Below are 24,484 nucleotides of genomic sequence, written 5' to 3' on the forward strand. Positions count from 1 at the left end.
CATATTATGCATCCCTCTTGATCTTTTACATGAATAAAACATGTTTTTAGCCCAGATGCCAACACACATCAGTCAAATAGCACATATCTATTCCTTTCCCTAACATACCTAAGCCATTTATTATCACATTACTAATGTCCTCAGTTAATTATTTTAATTCACTCTATGTAGAGTTTATCTGGCCAAACATACAGTTTGTATGTTTAATTCAGTTTTGATTGTTTACCAATTTAAAAATGAGGTTTTGTCAGATTTTGACGTTTGTAGAGCAGAATCGTTCAAATTATGTCAGGAAATGTTAATATGTTTTTGCCCCTTTGTACTTCATTGGATACCCGGACAGTGAAGATACAGTACACACTGTGGGTTGTTGTGCTCCTCTTATGCAGACTTTTTACTCAGATAGCTTTGAAACCTTCTCCTCCACACCTTTCCATCATCCGATACAGGGGTTCTGTGTCGGACCATTTCTGTGACTTTCAACTACAGACGATCCCACAGTCACATCCGCTTCACTCAGTGACTGGTTATCTGTGTGAATGTGAAATAGGAGCAAAGGATTGAACTTTTTTCGTTTGCTCAACTATTTGTGCCACATGTGAACAACCAAATGCAACAATCTGAAAGTTTGTGCCTTTTATTCCTGCTTACAAGCGATGTCGCATCTCTACCCTCTCCAGGAGGCTGTTTTCATAAAAACATCATGTCTTTTAAACGAGTTCTGACAGACCAGGAAGTTGCCTTTAAAAACATATTGTCTCATATTTTAGTTGATTTAGTTGTTTCCAAAGTTTTCAATGTTGAACTTTCTGATTTCTAGGCCAAGGATTTCCATAAATGCAGCTGTTCTAAGACCAGTTTAGACCAGACACTTGAGTGTGTGTCTACAATAACAACCAACAACACACTGATGATTTACATATACTGTGTCTTAGAGTTACTTATAGTGCCGCCAAAATGTTAACTTTACTTTGAAGGCGGCTCAAAAAAATCTCTCAATGAAGACTTCAAAATGTTTTGTGAGGGTCACTTAGTTGTTTGGTTTAGTTTGTGTGTTCAAACAAATGTACACCCACAGATTACTGGAAGTATGAAAGTGCTCACTTTAGCACAAGAAAGACTAATTGAATCATCATGTACACACATTTTCATGCCTGTGTGCCAACTTGGCTGAAAAACAAACATAAAGAGACACGTGCACAGATGCCCCTCAGTACTTCATGCTGCCAGTGAGGCTGGCTTATTTCCTTATTGCATTTCCTTCATTTGCAGTTTAGCCCAAAGCTACATTCTTATCTCACATGAAGAGCTAAAACATACCTAATTTATTCCGATATCTGCACTTTGATACGGAGGAAGTTTCATTTCATCCATCTGACCACAGACTTTAAGGACTCGTTACTGTTGCTAAGTTACTCCCTATATTTATTTATTTATAAATTGATTGATTTATTGTCCTATACAATCTCATCTGATCGTCTCTTTTTCGGCATTTGCAACTTAATAATACATTGTTCTTATTCCTAATGTCACTCTAGTACATGTGACACTGCACTATCCTTAATCCTACTGTTTTTATTACATTTGACATCTAAGAGGTTTAGATAATATTATGTGGGTTAATAAATGACAAAGTCAGTTAAACTTGAAAAATATTTTCCGATGGAAATCGAGCCTTCCGGACTACAAAGCCCATTTTCGCGGCAGCATCTCCTCCATTTTCATGGCAGTAATTTAATCAAACATCATTCTGTTTTTTCTTTTAAGGGTCTGTTCTTTCACTCACTGCTGTGTAAATGTGTCCGGGGAGAAAGAGTAGTTAATTTACTGTCCAACAACTTCCTGTGGATCCATTCAAGAAAATACAACTTCTCAAACATCTGAATGATCACACAGTTTCAAAAAACATGGGTTAAAGAAGAATTTTGTATATATTTGTGATTCAATTCATTGTGATTCAGCCCATTTCTTTGGGTTTATTTCAGCTATCTTCAAGCTGAATGTAATTCCAGATTGAGATGGGCATGGTTACAGCCACTGTAGGTAGCTGTAGGTGTTGGGGGGGGGGGGGGGGGGGACTGTCTTGTCAACACACAGTACGCTAACATGCAAATTCGATCCACAGCCGCTGAGAACTGTTTACTTTGCGTAGCAACACGCACAGCGAAGGCAATATAAAGTGATAACATTTAATTGATGGTTTGATTTGCCGTGACTAAGTATATTTTCTCAAATCAATATTACAAAAGCATGTACACACACACACACACATATGTTGTCATAGGTCACCTTTACATATTCACAAACAAACGCACAGGGTTTCAGAGGCTAAGTAGGAAACCTCAAGGAAAAGTTTCAATTTCAACCTCTTTGACATCTAGAGTTCTACTTACATCAGCAAGGGCAGAGCTAAGGTCCTCATGCACACGCACACACACACATGCACACACTCATCCTGTCTCTCCTTTCTGTTATTGATCGCACTGTTAGACGTATGCGTCCACCCGCTGCCTTTCCTGATCACTTTATCGGAGATCCAGACAAGCCCCGTAATGACTCATAATCAAGTCATTTAGGATGGCTTGACATTAAACTGGCATTGAATCTTAATTTCTCTCAACTCCTTCAGGTTAGTTTACGCCTCAAAAACTTTGGACTTATCAGCAAATCCTAAAGAGCATAGTACATGGTGCAGAGAACGAATCAATATATAAACAAAAACCTAATTTGATTGATGTGGATGAAAAGCAACTATAAAGGGAAGATTCCTCTTGGTCAGACTCATGGATTGTTGTGGTTGCTGGAGCTGCAGAACAGCGATAAAATGTTACATCGACTCTTAACTGAGAAATTACAACATTTTTCTTACAGAGAACAGAATTTGGTATTCCTCAATAATTTTTTTTACCCTTGGCTGAACCAGTGATTCAAAGACAAATCAGACATTTTCGACAGTCATCAGATTTTTTTAAGCATGTGTTGAAACAGCCATGTGATTATTTCTAGCATCTCCTTAAAATTGACTTGTTTTCTTAAAGCCATCTGTGGGGCCTGTGGGTTTTGTCTTTTTTCGTGCTGCTGTGATACAGGATTGTAAATGGATTTTATTAGCTCCTGCAATTGACAGCGTTTATTACAGCCTTGGCTCAAAGGCTGATTATCAAATTGGCAACTGAACCATGTGAAGAGAGATGATGAATGCAATGTTTGAAACGTATTCTCTTATTCTGAGAACTACTGTTCTTGTAAAAACCCCACTGAACCCGAACAGCAGTCTGAGCCTTCAGTACTAATGGGGAAAAAACAGCACTTTACATCTGCCGTCGTCCGCTCTCTGTCTTCTAAAAAAAGATATGCATTGACCAGACACATGCTCCATATTTTTTACTGTATTTGATTATCTCGAGTTTTACCCTAAGTACCAAATAATTACATTGAATGTTTTGGCAATGCAGATTCAGGGATCAATATTCTTTAAAGCCAGCCAGAAAGTCGATGTTACTACCAAAGCGTAAAATTGCTATTAAATTGCTGCCATATTCAAGGCTACACCGTTGAAATATAGTCCTCGAGAGTCCTTATATTTCCACTACTGTTTATAAATGAGAACATACTCAGACAGGTTAAAAGGAAAATGTAACATTAAAGGAAAATTATGCTTCTGCAAATGGGGAACAAAGTTGTTTGAACCAAGACACAAAACCCCATTCCTGTAAACCGGCAACAGGGGGCGTTCCTGCTTGTTTGCAAAGGCTGAACCAGATGTGCTTCTCTGCTTCTTCCTCTGGTTCTGTTGGCTGCTCTTTCTCTTCCCGATTCTCGTCTTTGAGCTACTCCGTGATAGTAATAAAACATAAAAAAACATCAGACATTTTATTTTGCCAACTTCGTATAAAAATATTTTTCTCTTTACAGCAGCTGTCACATTTTGTTCCGTGGAAATTACAGGTCTTCATCAGTGTAATTAACTCGTTCCACTTTTCCATTACAGTTACACCACAGTAAGAAGAAATTATAACAATCTCAGAGATATAATGGAGAAATATTGCCATGATTTTTTTCTATTAAATTAGTGAAAAGACAATGTTGCTCCTTGTATCACTAATGGTATAGTGTTCATTTCTGTTACTTGTTAAAGTTACTTTCCACAATGTTACAGATACAGAGACTATTTAAATATTAAAAGTCCTATTGTCACTTTCTACAGTTGAACAGTAACACGCTAACTTATAGTACCTTCAGGCTATAGACGCTCTGGATTCCACCATATTTCATCTCTAGACAACTAGCCCTGTAGTTAGTGTTGTGGGTGATATGTGTTCATGAATGTTTTGGGGTTTCATTGGGTGCCTCAGATATGAACAATATTTCTCCTGATTCAGTTACTTTCTGTCAGTAAATGTGCCCATGTGTGTTTTTTGGAGGTTGATAATTTCTTTCATGATGGCTGGTGCCACCAATCGCCAATAATTCCTAAAACACATCATCTCGTTCTACTGGCAGAAGTGTTTTCTTTCTAAGATGGATATTTTTTTGCAAGGTTGAAACTACACTAAACTTTTTAATTAATCAGTTTTTTGTGGATTTTCTGGTCTGTGTCAAGTTTAAACATTGATTATGATATTTTATACATTGTAATGTGTATTGCACCAAAAACGGTCAAATCCCATTTGTTTTCAATCTTGATAGACAGGAAAACTTGCAGTTACACAATAGCAAAATAAATTTAGTCTCATGCCTGTGATGATAATGATGTAGTTTTTCTTCCATGTGGATAAGACAAATGAACGGTTTGAGGTAAACAGACACACAGAGCTATGAATGCATAATGTGGAAAATTAATGACTGCAAAAGCCACGTGTAAACAAAGTGTTTGTTTTCAATTCCATACCCATTTGAAGTTAATCAAATTTCTGCACAGAGCATTCCTTTCGGTGGACCTTTTCCATGTGTTGTGTGATTTAATGTGTAACATTACTGTGACTAATGTTCCTGTCACCATGAAACCTTTCTTACTCAGTGGCAGGCAATATCCAAACACATCCTTCAGCTTTAACTGAAACAACAACATCATAAAACATATGGTTAAATGATTGATACAACAATAATAGCTCCAGCTTCCTGACCAAGACCCAAAAGATACATGAACTGCTACTAGAACTTCTGGCATAATGTTTCAATAATACTGTATCTACTAATTTTACTGATTGTAGGCACACACACTGAGATACACATCGACCTCGTCAACCTAAGTTGTTATTGACATTTGTTTCATCCTCTTCCATAAATTTTAACGTGCAACTTGTTACAGATAAATAATGTTGGCACCTGCATGTGGAAGTGGCAGCTTCCTAGATTGGTCTTTTCATGTATAATTTATCCATCCATAATTTATTATTAATACAGCCCGTTTCATCTCTCATAAAGTCACACACACGTCTCACACACGCACGTGTTGCCTGAGAAAAAGCAGAGAAAGAAATGCTACCAGCTCGTATAAACGTGTTCATTTCCTTCTGTCTTAGAAACAGTTTCCAATGGTTTTATGCATTTATGTGGAGGGGAAAAAGAGGAGAGGTAGTCTAGTATAGGAAAAGTGGATCTAATGTGCTGTTGTAAATGACTTATTTTCAAAGAGGTAGAATATAGTCAACAGGATGTTCTTTGGCGAAATGGAACCATGAAAAGACTTTTGGGACACGGCTGCCACACATTAAACCGAATACCAGCCTGATGTGGCCCAATTAAAGAGACACACAAAACTGAATGTTAGTCTGTTTCCTCTCAAGATTGAGTTTTATATCAGAAATCTGTTTGAATTCTGTTTTCTGTTATCCTGTTATTACAAATGAACAGTTTGGCAATAAATTCCCCAAAAAATGTCTAACTAAATAAAGTAAAGAGCGTTTTTTTACAGCTACTGTCTAAAATAGGCATTATTTCAATTCCTTCAGCACATATTCGAAATCTGAAATGTCACGCTTTGATGGAAAAACAAATAGAAAAAAGTTATAAAAACAAGAACAATATTTCTTTCTACCGTTTGCACTGCCTTAAAGGCATTCTGGGATACATGGTTACCCCAAGTTCTCACAAGTTACCGCCCAAAGTATCGTTGATAATTTGAGTGGCGCAAGAACACTTCATATTGGACTCTACTAATTGTGGGCTTTGAATTGAAGCAGTACTCGGGCTGTGACTGTTGACATTTCACAAGTCTACGAAACCGATAGAGAAATGACCAAGTGCATCTACTTATAACACCTGGCAACAAATTGAGCATGGTGTGACCTCTTCTCTATTCATAATATTTTCCCATTTATCAAGAACAGGATTCAATAACTACGGCTCCCACCACAGCTCAGAATCATGGAGTATGTTGCATATATATGCTTGTATTTTTCTTTCAGGAAGTACAGTGATATTTAAGTCTATAAAAACAGAAATCATAAAACAAATGAGATAATATTTACCCGAGACTTGTGGTTCAGATGCAGGACTTTGGCTCTTTTCTCTGTTTTCTAGGTTGTGTAATGTGACCTAGGTGTTAACACCAATCCCTCTCGCTATGCCGAACATCCACTATTGCACATTAACGCCTTCGGCTATAATTCATTTCACCAGGAAGAAATTGACAGCGATGCTGCGTCTATTCATACAGAAGCAAAGGCCACCCATGTCTGCTGCCCTGTCGGAACCGTATCTACAGGGAATGTATTAGTGGCTAATTTGATGTGCTGAACCCTTAACATACCTGGAAGCTCACTAATAAGTTGCCGATGATGGGCACTATACCACAAAATGTTGTTGAACACAATAAGGCAGCTTCAAAATGGGGTCTTTGTACCTAAAGACTGAAAATTGAGTGAAAATAGACACATAGGCATTTATGTGTGTGTTTGTGTACACGTGCGTGAGTGCCAACCATTGCTGACAGGCAGATCAGCGCTCTCTGATCACATCCGCCCTAATCCCTCTATCCCCCCCCCCTGTTTCATCCCCTCCTCCCTTCCTGTCTCTAGCTTCACATCTGGGTCTTTCTCCCACTCACGTGTGCAGACAGACGAGCTGCACACTCGCAGCAGGCATCCCTTCACAGCTCAAAACACACACACACACACACAGACACACATGCAGACACACATGCAGACACACCACTGCACTGCACCGCTCAGCTTTAGGATGTGGATTGGAGAGAGGGGAGGGGGCTCGGAGACTGCAGTAGCTGTGTGAACTTCTAACTCCTTTACATGTATTTTATTTATTTACAGGAGCTCATATGCCTCCATCACGGCGCTAAACATAACAGACACTTTCCTTAATTAAAGACAGAACCGCAGTGGAAGCAATTACACCAATCATGGATTGCATTTGACTGTAAACTGCAGTGTCTGATATAGTGTTTGTGGTTGCAAGTTTGCATGTTTGCATCTTTATGGTACTGGTATGGAAAGGCAGGTGGTATTGTTCTAACAGTGGGAGTTGAATCCGTGACAGCAGGGGAAGGAAAGAGCAAGAGAAGGAAAGGCAGGGGGTGTGACAAGGGAGTGTTGAAGACAAGATAGAAATGGAGTTAAAGAGGGCCTAATGGTCTAGTGGAGCGAGAGAGCAACAGCGAGGAAGAGTGAAAGGTAGTGAAAGTGGAAAAACAGGGTGAGCACGTGAGGGAGCCAGGCCAAATAAGAACACGGAGCCATGGAAAAAATGAAGATGGGAAGCAGAAGAAAGAGAATTAAAAAAAGACTAATCTGAAAGCCCTTACCAGACACCTGTTTTTACACCGTGCACAGAAGATCGTCAGAGCAACAAGATCTGTTATCACCAGCTTTACTATCTGTCCAGCTATCTTATCTGTGCAATGTAGAGAAGGCGGGCCTGGATAATTGGCAGGAATTATTAGGAAAACAAAGACATTTATCTTTAACGGACAATCGGGGGGGGGGGGGCAGACCAAACTGATGTTAAACCAGATCTAACTGTTGGAAACTGATAGATTGTAAAGAAAGAGACAAGATTCTCCTGCTCTTTGTATAATACTGATAAAGACACAGGCCATTAGAGTCTGTAAACATTAAACATGTTATATAAAAGGTTTTTTTTTCTTCCATAAAACCATATTAGTCAAATGTACAGACACATGCATGCATCCACAGCAGACATTTTTATCTCTTTATCATAGAAAAGGCACAGTGAACCTAAAAACTGAAACAGCTAAATGGAATTCAGCCATTATTTGATTATTTACACCTGTGTTTTTCCTACTGTGATATTTCAAATACACAACGGCAGCTCTGGAGTTTCAGGATGGATTCAAAAATTTAGCTTGGCCGATGGTTGCCGTTACATGAGGTTGAACTTGGCCCTTCAACTATTAGCACATCACTCTTCTGCTGCTGTAATGTGAGTGATATAATATATTAATATAATGTTATCAGTGTCAGTCCTATATTACCTTGAAATGTCTTTATTTTGTAAGAATTGTTTAAGGAGAATTTCTCTTCAATCTGGTTCAGATACAACCAACCTTTCCCTCATACTCAGAACAAACCTTGATAAATACATTAGCTGCTGAAGCACATTAGGGAAATTTCATATTTCACTTCTCTTCACTTTCCTGCTTAATTCTCTGAACATTTCAAGTAGGGTTCTTCTCCGTGTAGAAAGTGTGTAGTTAGACGAATGGTTTTTCGTGCAGCTTGCAGGATGTATTGACGGCCGGCTGTGTCAGTCCAAGAGTTTAATTTGGGCCTCAGGAAATTTTCCACTGTGGTTTTTTCCACTCAGGTGATTCATTAGGAGGGTGGCTACAGTGTGTGCTGTGTTTGCTTGAGCATGTGTGGACACTTAAGCATATCAGGGTTTTCCCTGGCCCCACGTAACACTACTACGGGACAGGACGTGTTGAGTTTGCAGAGCAATATATTGTTTATCATTGTCACATTGTCAAAGATGCTATGTAATAAGACCAAATTAGACGCCCAATGGTATAGTCAGTGTATTTTACTGCATAATTGCTGATGACTGCTAGAGAGGATTACTTTTATGACTTATCTGGAAGACAGTTAGTCATGATGATAAATTTAATTGTGATGTTAAGCATACAATTAAAAAATCTTGTCGACTTGTGGAAAATGTTTAATCTAACCAGTGTGAATCAGGTGGAAACTTTTTTCTATCGAGGACCATTTCAGTTTTTACGACATCCTTCAGGGATCATACAAAATTATTGAAAACATTAAAAAATTATCTCTCTAATGTGATGTTTGGAAGTGAAACACTGATCATTGGTGAGGGGTCTGATGTCAGATGGTAGTGATGGTGCAACGGATGCTGAATTCAGCCAAAAAGAACTTCCTCAAACAAATCCTCAACTTTGGTAATGCCATGCAATGTTATAGAGCGCCTAACCTAGAGCTTTTGCATGACAATGGCTGATTATATAGGCTCAGAATTTGAATATAGTCATTCATTTATATATTTTGAATCTTGTGGAATTGCCAATGAAGTGTTTTGTGATTACACAGTTCTAGTTAATGTGTATTGTTGTATTATTTTCTCACATTCAGGTGTCGCATTACGGCATCTGCACTTCTCTAATATACTCCATCTGTTTAATGCACTTATTGAATTGTCTGAGATATTTCGGCATTAAATCTAAATCTATTCTATTATTAAAAAATGTACAAATCTAAAATATGAACAGTTTCAGCATGATAAATAATTAAAATATAGGCCATGAGGAGTGAAGTGCTATTAGTTATAGTGCTGTAATTATGATTGTATACAAAGATGCACAAACGCAGATGCTTAAAAAGAAAATTCCCACGAAATACTCAGAATTCAGAGTCTGGTGACACAGCTGAGGCTTTCGTGACAGCGGCACAAAAACTGATGTACACAGTGTCATGGATACATTTTGATTTGACAAAAAAAAACTCTTGCTGAGTGTTTGGACAGTTTCCTTTCCTCTTAGAAAGTTAGAGCTAACTCCTCTGTTTGCTCAGTCTAGGCATGCACCGGGCACTGAGACAATATTGAGCGCTGAACCGATTGCAACTTGGCTGCAACATATTTGAGGGCAATGAGTTCAGGTTCTGCCATTTTCTGCCCCAGAATACTATTGATTCTGGCCCTGTCATCTCCTTTCCCCATATTACACATTCTGCAGAGTTTGCCTTTCTACAACCAATCTTTATATAATCTGATTCTTTGTCACTTTCATGCAAAATCAAAAGGCTATGGTTTTATACTTTTCTGGCCATGTATGTTATCATGGTTTCAGTCACTGAATGCCACATTTAGTAAAATGTATTTCCATGACAATTATGTTATCTTTATTTTCTTATTTTGCCAGAAATCTCAAAAAAGTACTATGATGTACCAAGAAAAATGTCACAGCACAATGTGTGTGGCTGATGGGATCCACTGCTCCTTTTATTGTGTATTTATTACTTATTGTCTGTGGCGTCTGCTGATGGCTGTTGGAGGTTGCCTTCAATCAGAGGCACACACACACACACACACACACACACACACACACACACACACACACACACACACACACACACTTTTTTAACAACTAAACAGAGGTCTCCGAAAACAAACAGAAAAATGGAGAAACCTATAGAAGTGTGCTCCCAGCTCACGAAGACATGGCGATGGAGAGATGTGGTCACTGACGCTCATGTGTTTATGGCTCATTGAATTAATCACAACACAAGCAGACTGAGTGGCAACTTGTGTGTGTGTCACGCGTGTGTGTTTGTGTGAGACTGATTCAAAAATGTTGCCGCCTTTAGATTCAATATACTTTCTCAAATCAGAGTAACAAGCTCCTTTACTGAAACAAAAGCAATTAGATTGGTTTCCATTTGCTGGGCACATTTTAGGTTCTATAAGAAAAGTGAATATTTGGTATAGGGCTGAAAAGTCAATCGATCTGTTGATGGAAGGAAAATAGAAAATTAGGTTTGAAATCAATTCGGCACCAGGTCCAGGTTCTCAAGTGTAAAACGCCTGTGTCTTATGTTTATGGTTAATATTCTGCAATTTCTGACAGAAAGGCAACTACATTATAATTTGGTGAAAGTTATTTTGGTTTTATTGTCATAGCCATTTTCCATACAATCTATTGGACATTTCCTCTCCAGTATTATGCTTATTGAACATTAAAGCCAGTCCTTTGGCAGATAGTCAGTCAACAGAGTTCCCAAACACTGACACATGCCAGAATTACTGTTTTTGTTCATTGTTTTTTGATTGTTTATTGTTTTATGTTGTTCATGAAAAATAAAGTAAACATGCATTTAAAGAAATTCACAAATTAGGTTAATTTGCCCAGGGGTGGTCAAACTTTTGATAATAACTATGTTGATGACACACTGCTTTACAATTGAGATGTTCTTTTATCGATACCATATTGTATGTGAAACACTTCCGACCCCATCTGAATTTGAACAGCTCTTAACCCTTCTTCCTCTCTGTTTTCAGATCTCTGACCCATCAGAAGATTTTAACAGACAGGATTTCCGAACTTCCACCCATCCCCGGAGCAGCAGTCGCAGCGGCATCCACAACAGAGCGTCTCAATCCCACACCTACAGAGATCCCACCTCTTCCTCCACCCATCAGACACAGACCCCGGGTGTACCGCCGAATTCGTCACATGTTCAAGAACAGTCCCAGGCCTCAGATGGAGGGGTCCACCCTGGTCTAGCCAGCACTCTGGAACACATCATAGGTCAACTTGATATTCTCACTCAGGTGAGTGGAATAAGAACAGCATACACTGTACTGTTCCTCTGCCTCCCGCCCACACTGTCAAGAACACAAGCTTCCTTTACTTTTCAACCTGTGGGCCAGAGAAACACAGAGACACAAAAATACTAAAAACAGAACCACCTTTTCCCTGCTGTTTGTGCTACATTAGACGGAGACAATAAGTCACGGGCATGTGTGTATCTCTCTACTAGTATATTCTACATCTTCACATTTATAATAAATTACTTATTTCATCAGGAAAACTTTCTACAGATGGTAGCAAACATTAATATAAAATGTTCATCTAAGTATTAATGTAACGCTGAATTGCACAAACACTTCATTCGTTCATTTATTACGTGACATAAATCTAGTGGACGTGTGTTAACCTAATGTCCTTCGGTTAATTTGGTTATCGCCACAGCATTGCACAATTATTTGTTTGTAGAATTTCTCCTTTTCGTTTCTTACTGAATCCCAAATAACTTTATTGTATCTTTTCTGTAATAACATGCAGATTTGCTAACTATATTAATGTCATGATTCAAGTTGAGACATTACACCGAGTTGACACGTTCTAATCTCTTTTTAATCTTACTTTATATTCTTAATCATGATATAATCGAATAACCCTAAATAGGATATTGACACACTTGGGACAGAAGAAATTGTTATTGTCTTTATCCATCATGGATGTCATAATAGATGTACACAAACACACTCTCTCACTAACGCCCCCACACACACACACACACACACACACACACACACACACACACACACACACACACACACACACACACACACACACACACACACACACACACACACACACACACACACACACCATGCTGGCTGTGTATGCTATACCCGCAGTGTGAGTGCTCTTGTGGCTGCTGATGTCCAGACTCAATTGGAAGGCAGATCAAACCAGAGTCTGCAGGACTAATAATACACTCTTGACCAATAAGAACATAAAAAAACAAAACAGCAACCAGTTAAGAACAAAATCTGTTTCTTCAATTTTTGTCTTTATAGATGTAAATTTGTGGGGGGGGGGGAGTGACCTGTTGAATGCATCTTTACAGTGAAGCATTCGAAGCTCTGCTCTTGACAAACTGAAATCACACCTCAGGCCTTTAGCTGACGGATCTCTCCAGAATATGCAATTAAATTATTGGCAACTTTTACTAATCAATCAATTCAGTAATCTTTCAGTAGGATTTTCCCAACCTATCTGCTATATTAGCTCTGTGCAAGGAGTTCCTCATTTTCCTACATATCATTTTATATTTTTCTGGTTTCCTTGCTTGTGTTCAGATGCAGTAAATGAAACTCAACACTTTCTGCAGATGATTAAAAGCCATGAAAGAATTATTTTATACTTGTTGTCGTCACTGGCCATTCCTGATTTAATCCCATAAACCTACATTTTTGACGCCAATTCAAAGTTGTATACCAGCTGGGGGAGGGCAACATTATCATGTAATTGCTGCATGTTCTGTCCCGAGTATTAAGTTTAAGCTTGTTAAAAGAATGACCGAAAACTGAATCACAAGATGTGTGATGCTTTGCCAGGAACAGTTCTTAGATGTCTAATCTCAGGGCAGCATCCATGATCCAGTTCTCACCAAATACCAACAGCTTCTTGCACAAATCTTTGTTCTTTATTGAACTGAGGATCTGCGTATTTTTAGAGTTATGTGTGCTGTTTGTCCATTAAAAATTAAAACCTCACTTTAAAGTTATACCAATACACATTTACAACGTTGTGTTCTTTCATAGTATGAATACCACAGCAGTAAAGGACTTGGTCAGAGATACACTTACTGTAAAATAACATTTCACTCTGCCCAGGCACAGGAAATAATAAATATACATCATCTATAATATACAGTGATAGTAAATATGGCGTTGCAGAGATACATACAGAGATACAGTCTTGATCAAGCTGCAGTCCAGCATGTGGGAGCAGTCAGTACTGGCCCTGGGCAGCCAGGCATCTAACTAAGCTCTCCCAGGGTGGTGGTGCCAGCCTCTGCCTTTCAAGCCCCACGTACCCCAACCCTGATCCCAGATGGACAATCTGCATCTGGTTCTAACCGTCAAGTCTTTGATTAACAGGTTTCATTCCTCGGTGGTAGATTCATGCATGGTATATTTTTTTAAGGTTAGGTCAATAGCCTGAGAAAACAGGTAGATAACTATGTGAATGCAAACTTCTGATAGCAATAGTTAATCTGCAGGCTGTCATTGAAAAAGCACTGTACTTCCCATTTAGTTGTGTCATACCTGTGCGTCATATCTTCTGTGGCGGTCATCCGTTCTCTCTCTGTTAGTTATTGCACATTTGCTCCAAGTATTTAATTTGCTCTTGTTGGTTAAACCACCCGACTATCCACGAAGTAACACTGTGCCAGAAACATCTATTCTCAGTGGGAAGTCTAAGATACATTTTCCTCGAAATTACCCACAACTTAGTTGCCTTGCCTCATTTAAATACACCTTGCATCTGTTTCTGCCTTTTTCTCCCTCCTGTTCACTGTGCAATCGGACATTGGCATGAAAATACCTCACAGACGAGCAAAGTGTGTTTCAAGGTCGGGGAATTATACAAGAAAACAGTTAGAGTGCTTCTAGCGCTGGTTGTTGCACCGCTGGAAGAGTAGGACCAATAGACATATAAAATGAAAAGGGAGAAAAAAATAATAATCAGAGCAAAATACTATAGAAATACTGAGAAATGAAATGAAAGTCTCTATCTTAAAGGTTACCTTGGGGAGTTGTTTAATCTCGGATCTCTTGATTATTGAGAAGTTCACAACTGTTTGACTTGTGCACGCGCGGTGTGTGTGACGCAATTTACACTTTTGGCAATGACTGCACATTACTCCGCTGATGAGAAGGTTTATTTAGAAGGTTTTATGTATAGAAAGAGTTTTGGTGCTCGACACTAGAAAACTCTATAGGGGCTTTAATTCCCTACCTGTCTAAAGTGAGGGACATGAAAATATATCCTGTAGAAATCCTGTAAAAATCAATATCAGTAAAAATGCAGCAAATAACAAAGCAGGCACAGGATTTGGCACCTAAGCACTGGCAGGTCAGCACCTGATGTGTTTCATACAGGTTCAAGAATAGTTATTAAAATGGTTCCTATTGAACACAATGTGCTTTAGACCCCGTTAGTTACATTTGATCTGTATTATACTATGGGAATCAGCATGTAACAACCTATTCAGACAACTGGAATTTTAAATAGTTATGTAATATAGCACAGCACCTAAGAAACAGTGCTTGATGAATCACATAGTTGGCTCTGAAATCCAAATCCTTAATAGTCTGGAATCTTAAATTGTTTTGTGCTTTATTAAGCTTTCCAGGCAAAGTGTACCCCATGATGTATTATAACCCCTAAAATACAGACTCCATAAAACACTTACTTTAAATGCAACCCTGTAGAAGCATTTGTCAGACTTTATAATGCACTCGTGCAGGTTTTTAAAGCACAACAAAGTGTGACGAGACTCCAGCTAAAACTCGTGCTCTAATTTCTGGCTAATACGGAGGCTTGAATTACCGCTGCCCATCCTCTGGAGATTAGACTAAGGAACGTTATTTATTTCTGCACTATATTCCTGCTCCTTTTATGCGTCTTTTCCGCAGCATTATTTTTCAGTTTTATGGCTCTTTGTAACCCTAATAGTCGAGGAGACTGAGAGGTAAGGCGATGAATTATTCAGCGTTCAAACTGAGTCTTCCAAAGCCACAGTTTGCTGTGTGAGCTTCTTTTCGTTTCTCTAACTCCCCAACCCTCATCCACCGGTTCTACCCGGTTTCTTTTTCATGTTATTATTCATTGCTCTTACATATGAGCCTGCAGTCCGGACACGTACCCCCTTCTTTCACACCCCCACCCTTAATTATGAAGAATATTAAATAAAGAATGGCTCTGCTCAGTTTAATTTACTAATTCCAGTGCAGTATCACCCTTTCTTCCTCCATATACCATGAGACACGAGTTCACTAAAGTAGAGTTTGTGACTTTTCTCTGTCACATAGCTCACGGGAGAAACCGTAGCAGAGCGAAAGTGCTGCATTTGAGTTCACTCTTCGAAAACAGCCTTGCAGTCTAACTGCCAAATTATGCAGCAGCAGCTCCACCTTTTCTGCTTCAACCATGTTTATGTGACGATAGATATGATAGATACAGACTATTCCACTGAATTCATCTTCCTGATAGAACAGCTGTATGTGGAAGTGCAAGGAACGTGGCAGAGAGTGAAAGAAACGTATTTCATTACATTGATGTGTTGCTTCTAAATTTTTCTAAAAACCCGAAACTGCTCGCCGACCAAATGTTCCTCTGAAGGATTGCAAAGTTTAAAAGGTGTTAATGATTTTAAGAAACTGGATAACTCAAGTCACTTCAGATGCGAGATTTGAAAGAACCGACATCGCCACCCATCATCAGCACCACTTTGTCTTCCTCTGACGTATGAGGCTATTGTAGCGAGGGTCATACCAAAGCTATGAGACTTTGTAACACAGGCCAGTAATGCTCGGGGCAATGGAGAGTATAATGTGTTCTGGAGAGAAAAGAAAAACAGCTCACTCTATTTTTAGGAGCATACAGGTTTGGTTTCTACTCCAGATGAAAACTATAGGCCCGTATAATGTTGCCGTTGCCTGGGGACAAGTGCAGAATCAGACACACACCAACCCCAATAGCTGGCTGAGCTGAGGACTGGGGAGCCATATCAGGTTGGTAAGACAAACAGGGTAGTATTGATCTAGAAAATGGAGACAGGCCCGACAGAAGGAGAGAAAGGGGAAATATAAGACCCTTCTTTCCCATGATGCACGAAATAGCAGGAGATGTTATCTGGCTCGGTGGCTCAAAAGAAAACACCACTCGCTCACACTTTGTTGAATTCATTGTCGTGCGATGTGTATGTTGGACTATGGGATTATCTGATTCAAAGATTGGCGTCACTTCCTTCTTGATTACAATGTTTGTAGAAGTGCAGCGTGTTTGGATGATTTACAGTCATTTCTGATTACTAGATTTGCGGAATAATCTGTTGAAAGCTGAATTGAAAGCAGAATTTCTTTCTAGAAGTAAGAAAATCTCTTTCGCTATCCGAATGACTGTAGCACAAGGACAATGGTTTTTTTTTTTTTTTAAATTGTGTGGTTTATTTGATATTTCTGCTTTTTTCGTGGACTCTCACAAACACAATGTCCCACAAGGCCTGTATGTGTGTGTGCTGGTTGAGCATCACATCTTGATGGATGGGAAGAGTCTACGAGCGAGTGGAGGGGTCATGGTCTGTTCAGACATGTCTGTGATAACAACAAGACAGAGAGGAGTGAACACGGTGAGACAGACAGAGACACAGATTACAGGATGGACTGACGAGAGAAATAGAAGATGGAACAGAAAAGAGGATTGCTTGCATGTGACACAATAAGTTTTGATCTCCATTCGAATGGATCTTACATGATGAAACGTTGATGGATAGGTTGAGTGGTTTTGGAATGGATGAATTTGGTCCAAAACCTATATTACATCTGTATTGTAAATGTTAGAATGAAATTGAAGAATTGACAAGATACTTTAAATAACCAACTGAGTCCTTTAACCTGAATATCCACTGCTTGTACAGTTTGTTTTCTTGCTCCACTTGTGTATTTGACTTTGTCTCCTGCTCTGTCTTTTCAAATGATCAAAACTATGGAATTTCAGGGGCTGCCATCAAAGTGTTTTTCTTTGGCATGAAGACGTGAACATGAACTTCATTCTTCTCCTCATCAAACAATAGATCTTGATATACAGTAGATCTAGATTTTTGTTCGTTGAATCGGTTAATCAAAGACGCCTTAAGAAATAGAACAGTGACTTGAATTTTTTCAATAGATGATATTATTATAAGCGCTGGCCTGGTTGTATCAAGTGGCCATTAATTGATCATAAATAGAGACGTTCCTGGAATAGAAAAGAAAAGAAGATCCTATTCATATCATATTATAAGACGTGCATATCGTATAATAGTGTTGAGTTACCCACCATGTAGTTGAGATGAATTAACCTATAAATGGGTTCTTTTTCAATGAAACGATGTTGACCTGAAGCTGGTGAGAGACGATGACTTCTGAGGTAAACTCGTGAGTCCACACAGGACTGGTTATGTTTTAAGAAACGCTCTGGGAGTCATCTCTGCACTGCTTTCTAACAATTTCTAAATTACACTGACTGGCACAAGGCAAGTTTATTTATATAGAACATTTGAGACACAGCGGCAATTCAAAGTGCTTTACATCAACATAAGTCATTTATAAAAGAGAGGAAACAAAACAAACGGAGACAAACTGTTGAATTACAGTAGATTAAAACATTTTAAAACAGTGTAACATCTTAAAGTGGCATCAGGAAATGCAATGGAAAGCAGAAACGTTTTAAACCTTCATTTATAAGTGAGGTGGGACATAAATACTACAGGTCAATCCAGAGAGCATCATCTGTCATGGGTTGATATTTCTTTACCGTTTGGTGGTTCCAGTCGCAAACGAAATATATTTTGCCAAGACAATCTATCCAAAACTGCTCACGAGCTGGAACTGTGTTTGTCACGACGCAATATTAGCTCAATATTAAGCAATTATGTCAGAGATGCAGAGGGAGCTGTTGCCACTTAAGTGTCTGCAGAAGAAGACTCATTTAAATTACTGCCTAATCCCTGAGGATGCTCTGGTGTGGAGATATTCTCTCTGGTTAATAAAACTATTGGAAACTGCCAGGAGGTGCATGTGGAGTAGAAATGTTACCTCCAGATTCTTTCATCAGTTCCCTTTTGCGTTGGAGAAATTTGGGCCCAAAGCCGTTTTCAGACATAACCTGCATTTTGCTTTTATCACATGCACAACAGCGCAGGAGGTTTTCTGCACAGACGCGTTCACAACAGCAACAAAGTCTACGCATTATTCAGGTGGAGCAGCCGGGTACAGCAGGCAGAGGCAGGAAGTGACGTATTAATTCCAATTTTTTTATTTTTGTGTCTGTCGCATGTTAGAAGCAATATCAACCAATCCAGTGGCCAACTCCTGCTGTGTCCTCACATCGGATTCTCCCGACTTTCTGCTATATACGAGGGGGCCTGGCTGAGACAGTTCGCAGATAATCTGGAGGCTCTCACTCGTACACTTGCGTTCGCACTTTTCCCTCCTCCGGAGAAAGTGAGGATAATGAGTTCAGTGCATATCCGAAAGCAGCGTTACACAGTTACATTGTCACATCAACAGTCCTGGCTAACACAAGTAATGTTAACTAGTTAGCAAGGACAAGTCATCACCTTACAGACACATGAAATAAACAAAAGCTACACAAACATGACTGATTTATTTCTCGACTGTCAAAACAGCATCTCTTCAAAGTTTCAGGCGTGTTTATTCAGCCGTGTTGCAGTCATCAGCCACCAGGGGCAGATCAAGATGTTTGGGCTCCACTTTTGGGAAGCTGTGTAGTTGTCCTTCTGTATTTACTGTCACTGCTTTAGACTCATGTCTTTGTGTATTGTTTTAGCTTCATAATTATAAATACAAGCCTACATCTAACTCTATAAAGTGTTGCTGTTCATTTACAGATTAGTCACAGAATCACTCTGCACCAAAGCAGGACTGTATGCTTCCATTTCATGATGAAGAACCGCTGCAAGTGATAAGTCACTCCGGTCACATTGCTTTTATTGCTGCTAAGGATTTGTAAATAAAATGTCCTTCTTAAGACCATTATGCTGCCGATACAATTAACGTACTCAATCCTCCTGCTTGTTGTCGGTGATAAAAGGCTAATTTAGTCGTCCTCTTGATGCGTCTGCTGAAGCGTCGATGGAATTTAAGCTAGAACAGACGGCTCTGTCCTCGGTGATCGGTTCATTCAGACAGCGACACCAGCGAAAATTACACCTGGAGGCTCGTCTGATAAACAGGCAGAGATGACACGGTTGCTCAAATGTACAAGCCCGAGTAACATAACAAACGCTGCACTGTCGGAGGATGCTGAGAGGAAAAGTATGTCGCTCTGTGATCTCACTACCCACACACGCCGGTCCTGTGTCGGAAAGTGACTTTCTTGTGCTCTTTGTGAGCGTAAGTGTGTTTATGCAACTGTGTGAGAGAGAGAACAAGAGAGGGTGCGTGCCAGACACAGAGACTCCGCTGTTTTCGGCTCAGGCAGCAGATCTCGCTACGATAATCAGCTGGATTGTATTGCACGCACAACATCTGTCCCAAACACACACTAACTGCCTCTTTCACACACACAAACACGGCCATTATGTAGTCATTACTGTCAGGCTGATGCTGTGCAGCCCTCTCTAACATGCTCTGTCTCTCTCATCCATCTCCTTCCTTCCCCCTTCTCCCTCTCTCTCTTTTCGTCTTGTTCCTCTCCTCAATCGTCGCTCCTCTCCCCCCCCCCCCCTTTTCTCATCCAGACGGTTTCAATCTTGGAGCAGCGGCTGACACTGACTGAGGACAAGCTCAAGGAGTGTTTGGAGAATCAGATGGAGATCGGTCTGCATCTCCAGAGACGACAGGGGGAGGAGGAGGTCTAAAGATGGCGGCGTCACGGCGAGGTTGAGCTGCGGTGTGAGGGAAATGGGGTCACATCCTCACCCGAAACAGAAACTAACATCATTGTTGTTGGATCAAAGTAAAATGTGAGATAAAAGTTCACAGACAGCGCAGGGACTTGGCGTGAACAGTTTAACTGACTGGACCTTAAACGCACCTTGAGCCTGATTTACTGTGTGTGGTTATTTTGCCAAGAGATATCAGGAGTGAAGGAGGTGAATATTAGAGAAGTTGTTCCTCTACAACAGTGCTGAGAGTGCAGTCCCCTTTTCTGCTGACGAAGGACCTGCTGCTACCAGTCACCGTGGGTGTGTGTGTGTGTGTATATACAATGGCTGCCTGTACAAAAGTGTAGACACACGCAAGAGACTTTGTTACTTGCCTATGCACTGCACATGCTCGTTTTTCTCTCTCTCTCTCTGTGTGTGTGTGTGTGTGTGTGTGTGTGTGTGTGTGTGTGTGTGTGTGTGTGTGTGTGTGTGTGTGTGTGTGTGTGTGTGTGTGTGTGTGTGTGTGTGTGTGTGTGTGTGTGTGTGTGTGTGCAGGCTGGCACAGGACGACACTAGCTAAATGATTTATTTGCACTCAGGCCAATACATTGATTTTAAATTGCCGACAGAAACTCAAAGCTTTTTTTTTAATCCGCCTGATATTGACCTTATTCACTTTGTTGCCTGCAGATACTTTTTTTAGATTTTTGTTGATTCTCCTCACAAGTATAAGTACTCACAGTTTTAGACTAAGTAAAGCATCACTGCAGAGGCAACACGGTGCCTTTACTTTGAAACTTCTCTGTCCAATGGTAACTTTCAGGCAGTTTTTGAAGGATTGAGCTGGTGATGTTCTTTATTTTTCTCGTCGTCAACAAATCTCAAAGACCAAAAACCAACATTTCAATTGAGCCAAATCCCGATGTGTCAGTCAGCTCCACAAAAACAATTAAACGCACTCCTCACCATTTATGACACGTTCCTACATTACAGGGGAACTGTAGTTTATTGTGAGTCATTAATATGCACCGGTAAATACCAGGGATCAATAGATTCCATTTGTTCCACATAATTAATACACATTAAATACAATGTTTTTTGTACATGGAAATATAGATTTTATGGAAAATATTTTTAACTTCTGGAAAAGGGACCACTTTCTAGGATAAGGGCTCATTTCTGATTTGCAAACCGCTATCAATAAGGACACATTTTAATCAGTGCATCCCAAATTGATATTTTGAGATTTACTTTACTTTGAATAACATTTGTTGTAGTAGTGTTGTATATAAAAGAATATATATAGAAGCCTATATATGTATTTGTGACATAGGTTTGTCAGTAGGAGCGACCCGGGCTGAGGGCACAGACGAGGTGGGACGGTCAGAACGTGCTGACAAACAAAGTAGTTCTTGGTTTTGCTCTCTTATGATTTGTTGACAGGGAAAATATTAAGTACAATACCAGTCATATACTTGAAATTTGTATAATGGTGCTTTTTGCATTGGATTTGTTTTACACTGTAAAATCCTGATTGTAATAAGTGCAGTCTGGAACTTTTATACGCTGACAGTAAGTTATTGTGTCCTTTTTTAATAAATGTTTTCACTCTTTTATCTCTGACTTGAAATTGGTTGATAAAACTATTCCTCTTCCTCTTTCACAACACTGGGGTTTGTCTGCGTATCTTGTGAAAGTCGGTTTATTTTCATAATCGCTGCCAAAAACAATGAGGTCACCCTTTAATTTTAAGAGACCCGTTTCCACTCTGATTGGTCCACAGAGCCCGCGCGGTTACCCGACAAAACCGTGACTTTCCTGTCTTCATTGTCCTCGGCGGAGACGTGAGCTGTGTCATCCATCGATTACAGCGAGTCAGCTTCAACCCGCTCTCTGCCAGGTCCTGACGGGTTTGTTACAAAAGCTTGGGGGCGGCAGCGAAATCTTCCTGCTCCCGCTCATGTTCAAAATCCTCATGTTTCACCCCCTGAGTAATTTACGCAACCTGACCACTGACGCTGGATCAGTAACTCTTATTTTTAGAATCTTCAATGAAAATGAACCCGAGGCTGCGCTCAGGCGCTCGCTGGGATTTCTCGAGGAGCAGAAACATTTGAGCCATGAAAGAGCTACACATTCATTTGAGTTTTTTCTTTTATTGGGCAAAGTGGTTCTATGTTTACATACTAAAGTAATGAGTCACACCGAGGCCGAGTGCAGAGGACTCACAGAACAGTGTGGCGTCATTAAGAGGGGGGAAAACTATTAATGACTGTTTCTTTAAGACCCGGCTCAGGCTCCGCACTGATGGAAAAAGAAGAAAAACAAAACCGGAATTCTGGAGCTGTACGGCCGGGCCCACGCTCTTCCTTCCTGTCTGGGGCCCATGGACACACACATGCATATATACACACACACACGCACACACACATACACACACACAGACAGACACTCATGCCAGAGAAAAACGGTTCCCTTTACTATGGGCCTCAACCAGACAGCCTGCCAGGAGCTCTAGTGGAGGAGAGGAGGGGCGTGTGTGCGTGCGTGTGTGTGTGTGTGTGTGTGTGTGTGTGTGTGTGTGTGTGTGTGTGTGTGTGTGTGTGTGTGTGTGTTAAACTAAAGGGTAAATCTTAGGCTTATGTTTGGTTCAGTTTATTTCTGGATAATCAGTCAGTGGCAGATTGTTACTAACTTTTATCAAGTAGTTTAAGTACAATTTCTAAGTAACTACATGTAGTAACTATGTTTCTACTTTGTTACTTCATACTTCTACTCCACTACATACAGTCTATTGGAAACTGTATGTATACATCATAAATACGCTGAAGTACTTCAAATTATCCCCAGCTACAACTTCATACTTAATGCTCACACTCAAATGCATCAACAATTATTAGTGAATGACAGCATATCATATATATCATCCTGAAGGGTTCTGCATTATCAAAACTCTTACTTTTGGTACTTAAAGAATATTTTGACGTCAATACTTTTACACTTTCTCTCAAGTAAAGCGTATATATATATGTATTGTATTTCTACACGGTTAAACTTTCAAACTGTCACTCAAACGTCCTGAATCCTTTGTTGTTGTCTTGAACACGACTCCGACAGAGCATCCTGCTAATGGCTGGGCTCTGTGATTTCCATGTGAGGGTTCTGTCCTCACAGGTATAGCTGTGTAAGTGTGTGTGCCGTTGTGATCATGACAAAGAAAGAAAAGAGAAGTTGGAGAGGGGGCCTCTGTAATATGTAGCCCATGTGTGGCCCACAAGTGTGTCTGTGCGCATTTGCCTGTGTGTGTGTGTGTGTGTGTGAGGGGGTTACTAATCCTATGCGGAGAACATCTGGATATGTTTTTCCTGGTGTGCTGTGGTTGCAGCCACTGCCTGTGTGTGTGTGTTTTAGTATTTTACTACTTCAGTGTGTCAGGCCTTTGTACTCTCTGGCTCGTCTTGGCTTTTTGTTTCCTCAAACATTTCGTCATAATCTGTCAGATTTATGAGATTGAGATGATACCCAGCCGCTGCTGTGGCCTGGTGCAGCAGGTGGAGGTTACACATCCACACACATGGTTTCACCGGGGCTGAAAAACAAGCAGTTCCAGTGTGTATTCTTAGAAGTACAAGTTGTACCAGCCTGCGTTATAAACTGTCTCTGCTGACCTAAACACTGCAATGATCACTTCATCAGCGTGGTGAAAGTACTTTTAGGGAATTTTTGTTGTCTTTGGAAGTAAATCAGAGGCGGTGTGAGGACACAGAATACACGGAACAGTTTTTTGAGGAACGTAGGACAGAAAAACCGTGTTTCGGAAACTATAGGGTGGGATGTACAAGAGTTTCCAGTGAGTCATCGCAAAGTCAGACAGGGTTGCGTAGATGTGTATTTTATATGTGAGTCCTCGAAGCAACATGAGCCAACTAACACAGCTCCAGAGAAACCACGAGACGTTTGACCAACGTGCAGGTGTGTTGTTTTAAAAAGGTCAAATTGATTCATGTGTTAGTTGCAAAAATCCAAACATGACACTGATACTCGTCACTTTTAAGCTATATCATCATGTCGCCTTTTTTGAGGCAAATTTTGCAACAATT

The 24,484-nt window shown here is 39.9% G+C and overlaps 1 protein-coding gene across 1 annotated transcript in view; it reads left to right on the forward strand.

Annotated features, from left to right (window-relative positions):
- The window catches only part of poc1a (POC1 centriolar protein A), a 31,969-nt gene extending 11,172 nt beyond the window's left edge, over window positions 1-20,797 (forward strand). The window contains exons 10-11 of the mRNA XM_034584806.1: window positions 11,491-11,763; window positions 20,256-20,797. Of these exons, the coding sequence (XP_034440697.1) occupies window positions 11,491-11,763; window positions 20,256-20,375 (393 nt within the window). The 3' untranslated portion in view covers window positions 20,376-20,797. The remainder of the gene's footprint in view (window positions 1-11,490; window positions 11,764-20,255) is intronic.
- The last annotated feature ends 3,687 nt before the right edge of the window (window positions 20,798-24,484 follow it).

Source organism: Hippoglossus hippoglossus, chromosome 5 (assembly GCF_009819705.1).
Source record: "Hippoglossus hippoglossus isolate fHipHip1 chromosome 5, fHipHip1.pri, whole genome shotgun sequence".
Classification (NCBI taxonomy): domain Eukaryota; kingdom Metazoa; phylum Chordata; class Actinopteri; order Pleuronectiformes; family Pleuronectidae; genus Hippoglossus; species Hippoglossus hippoglossus.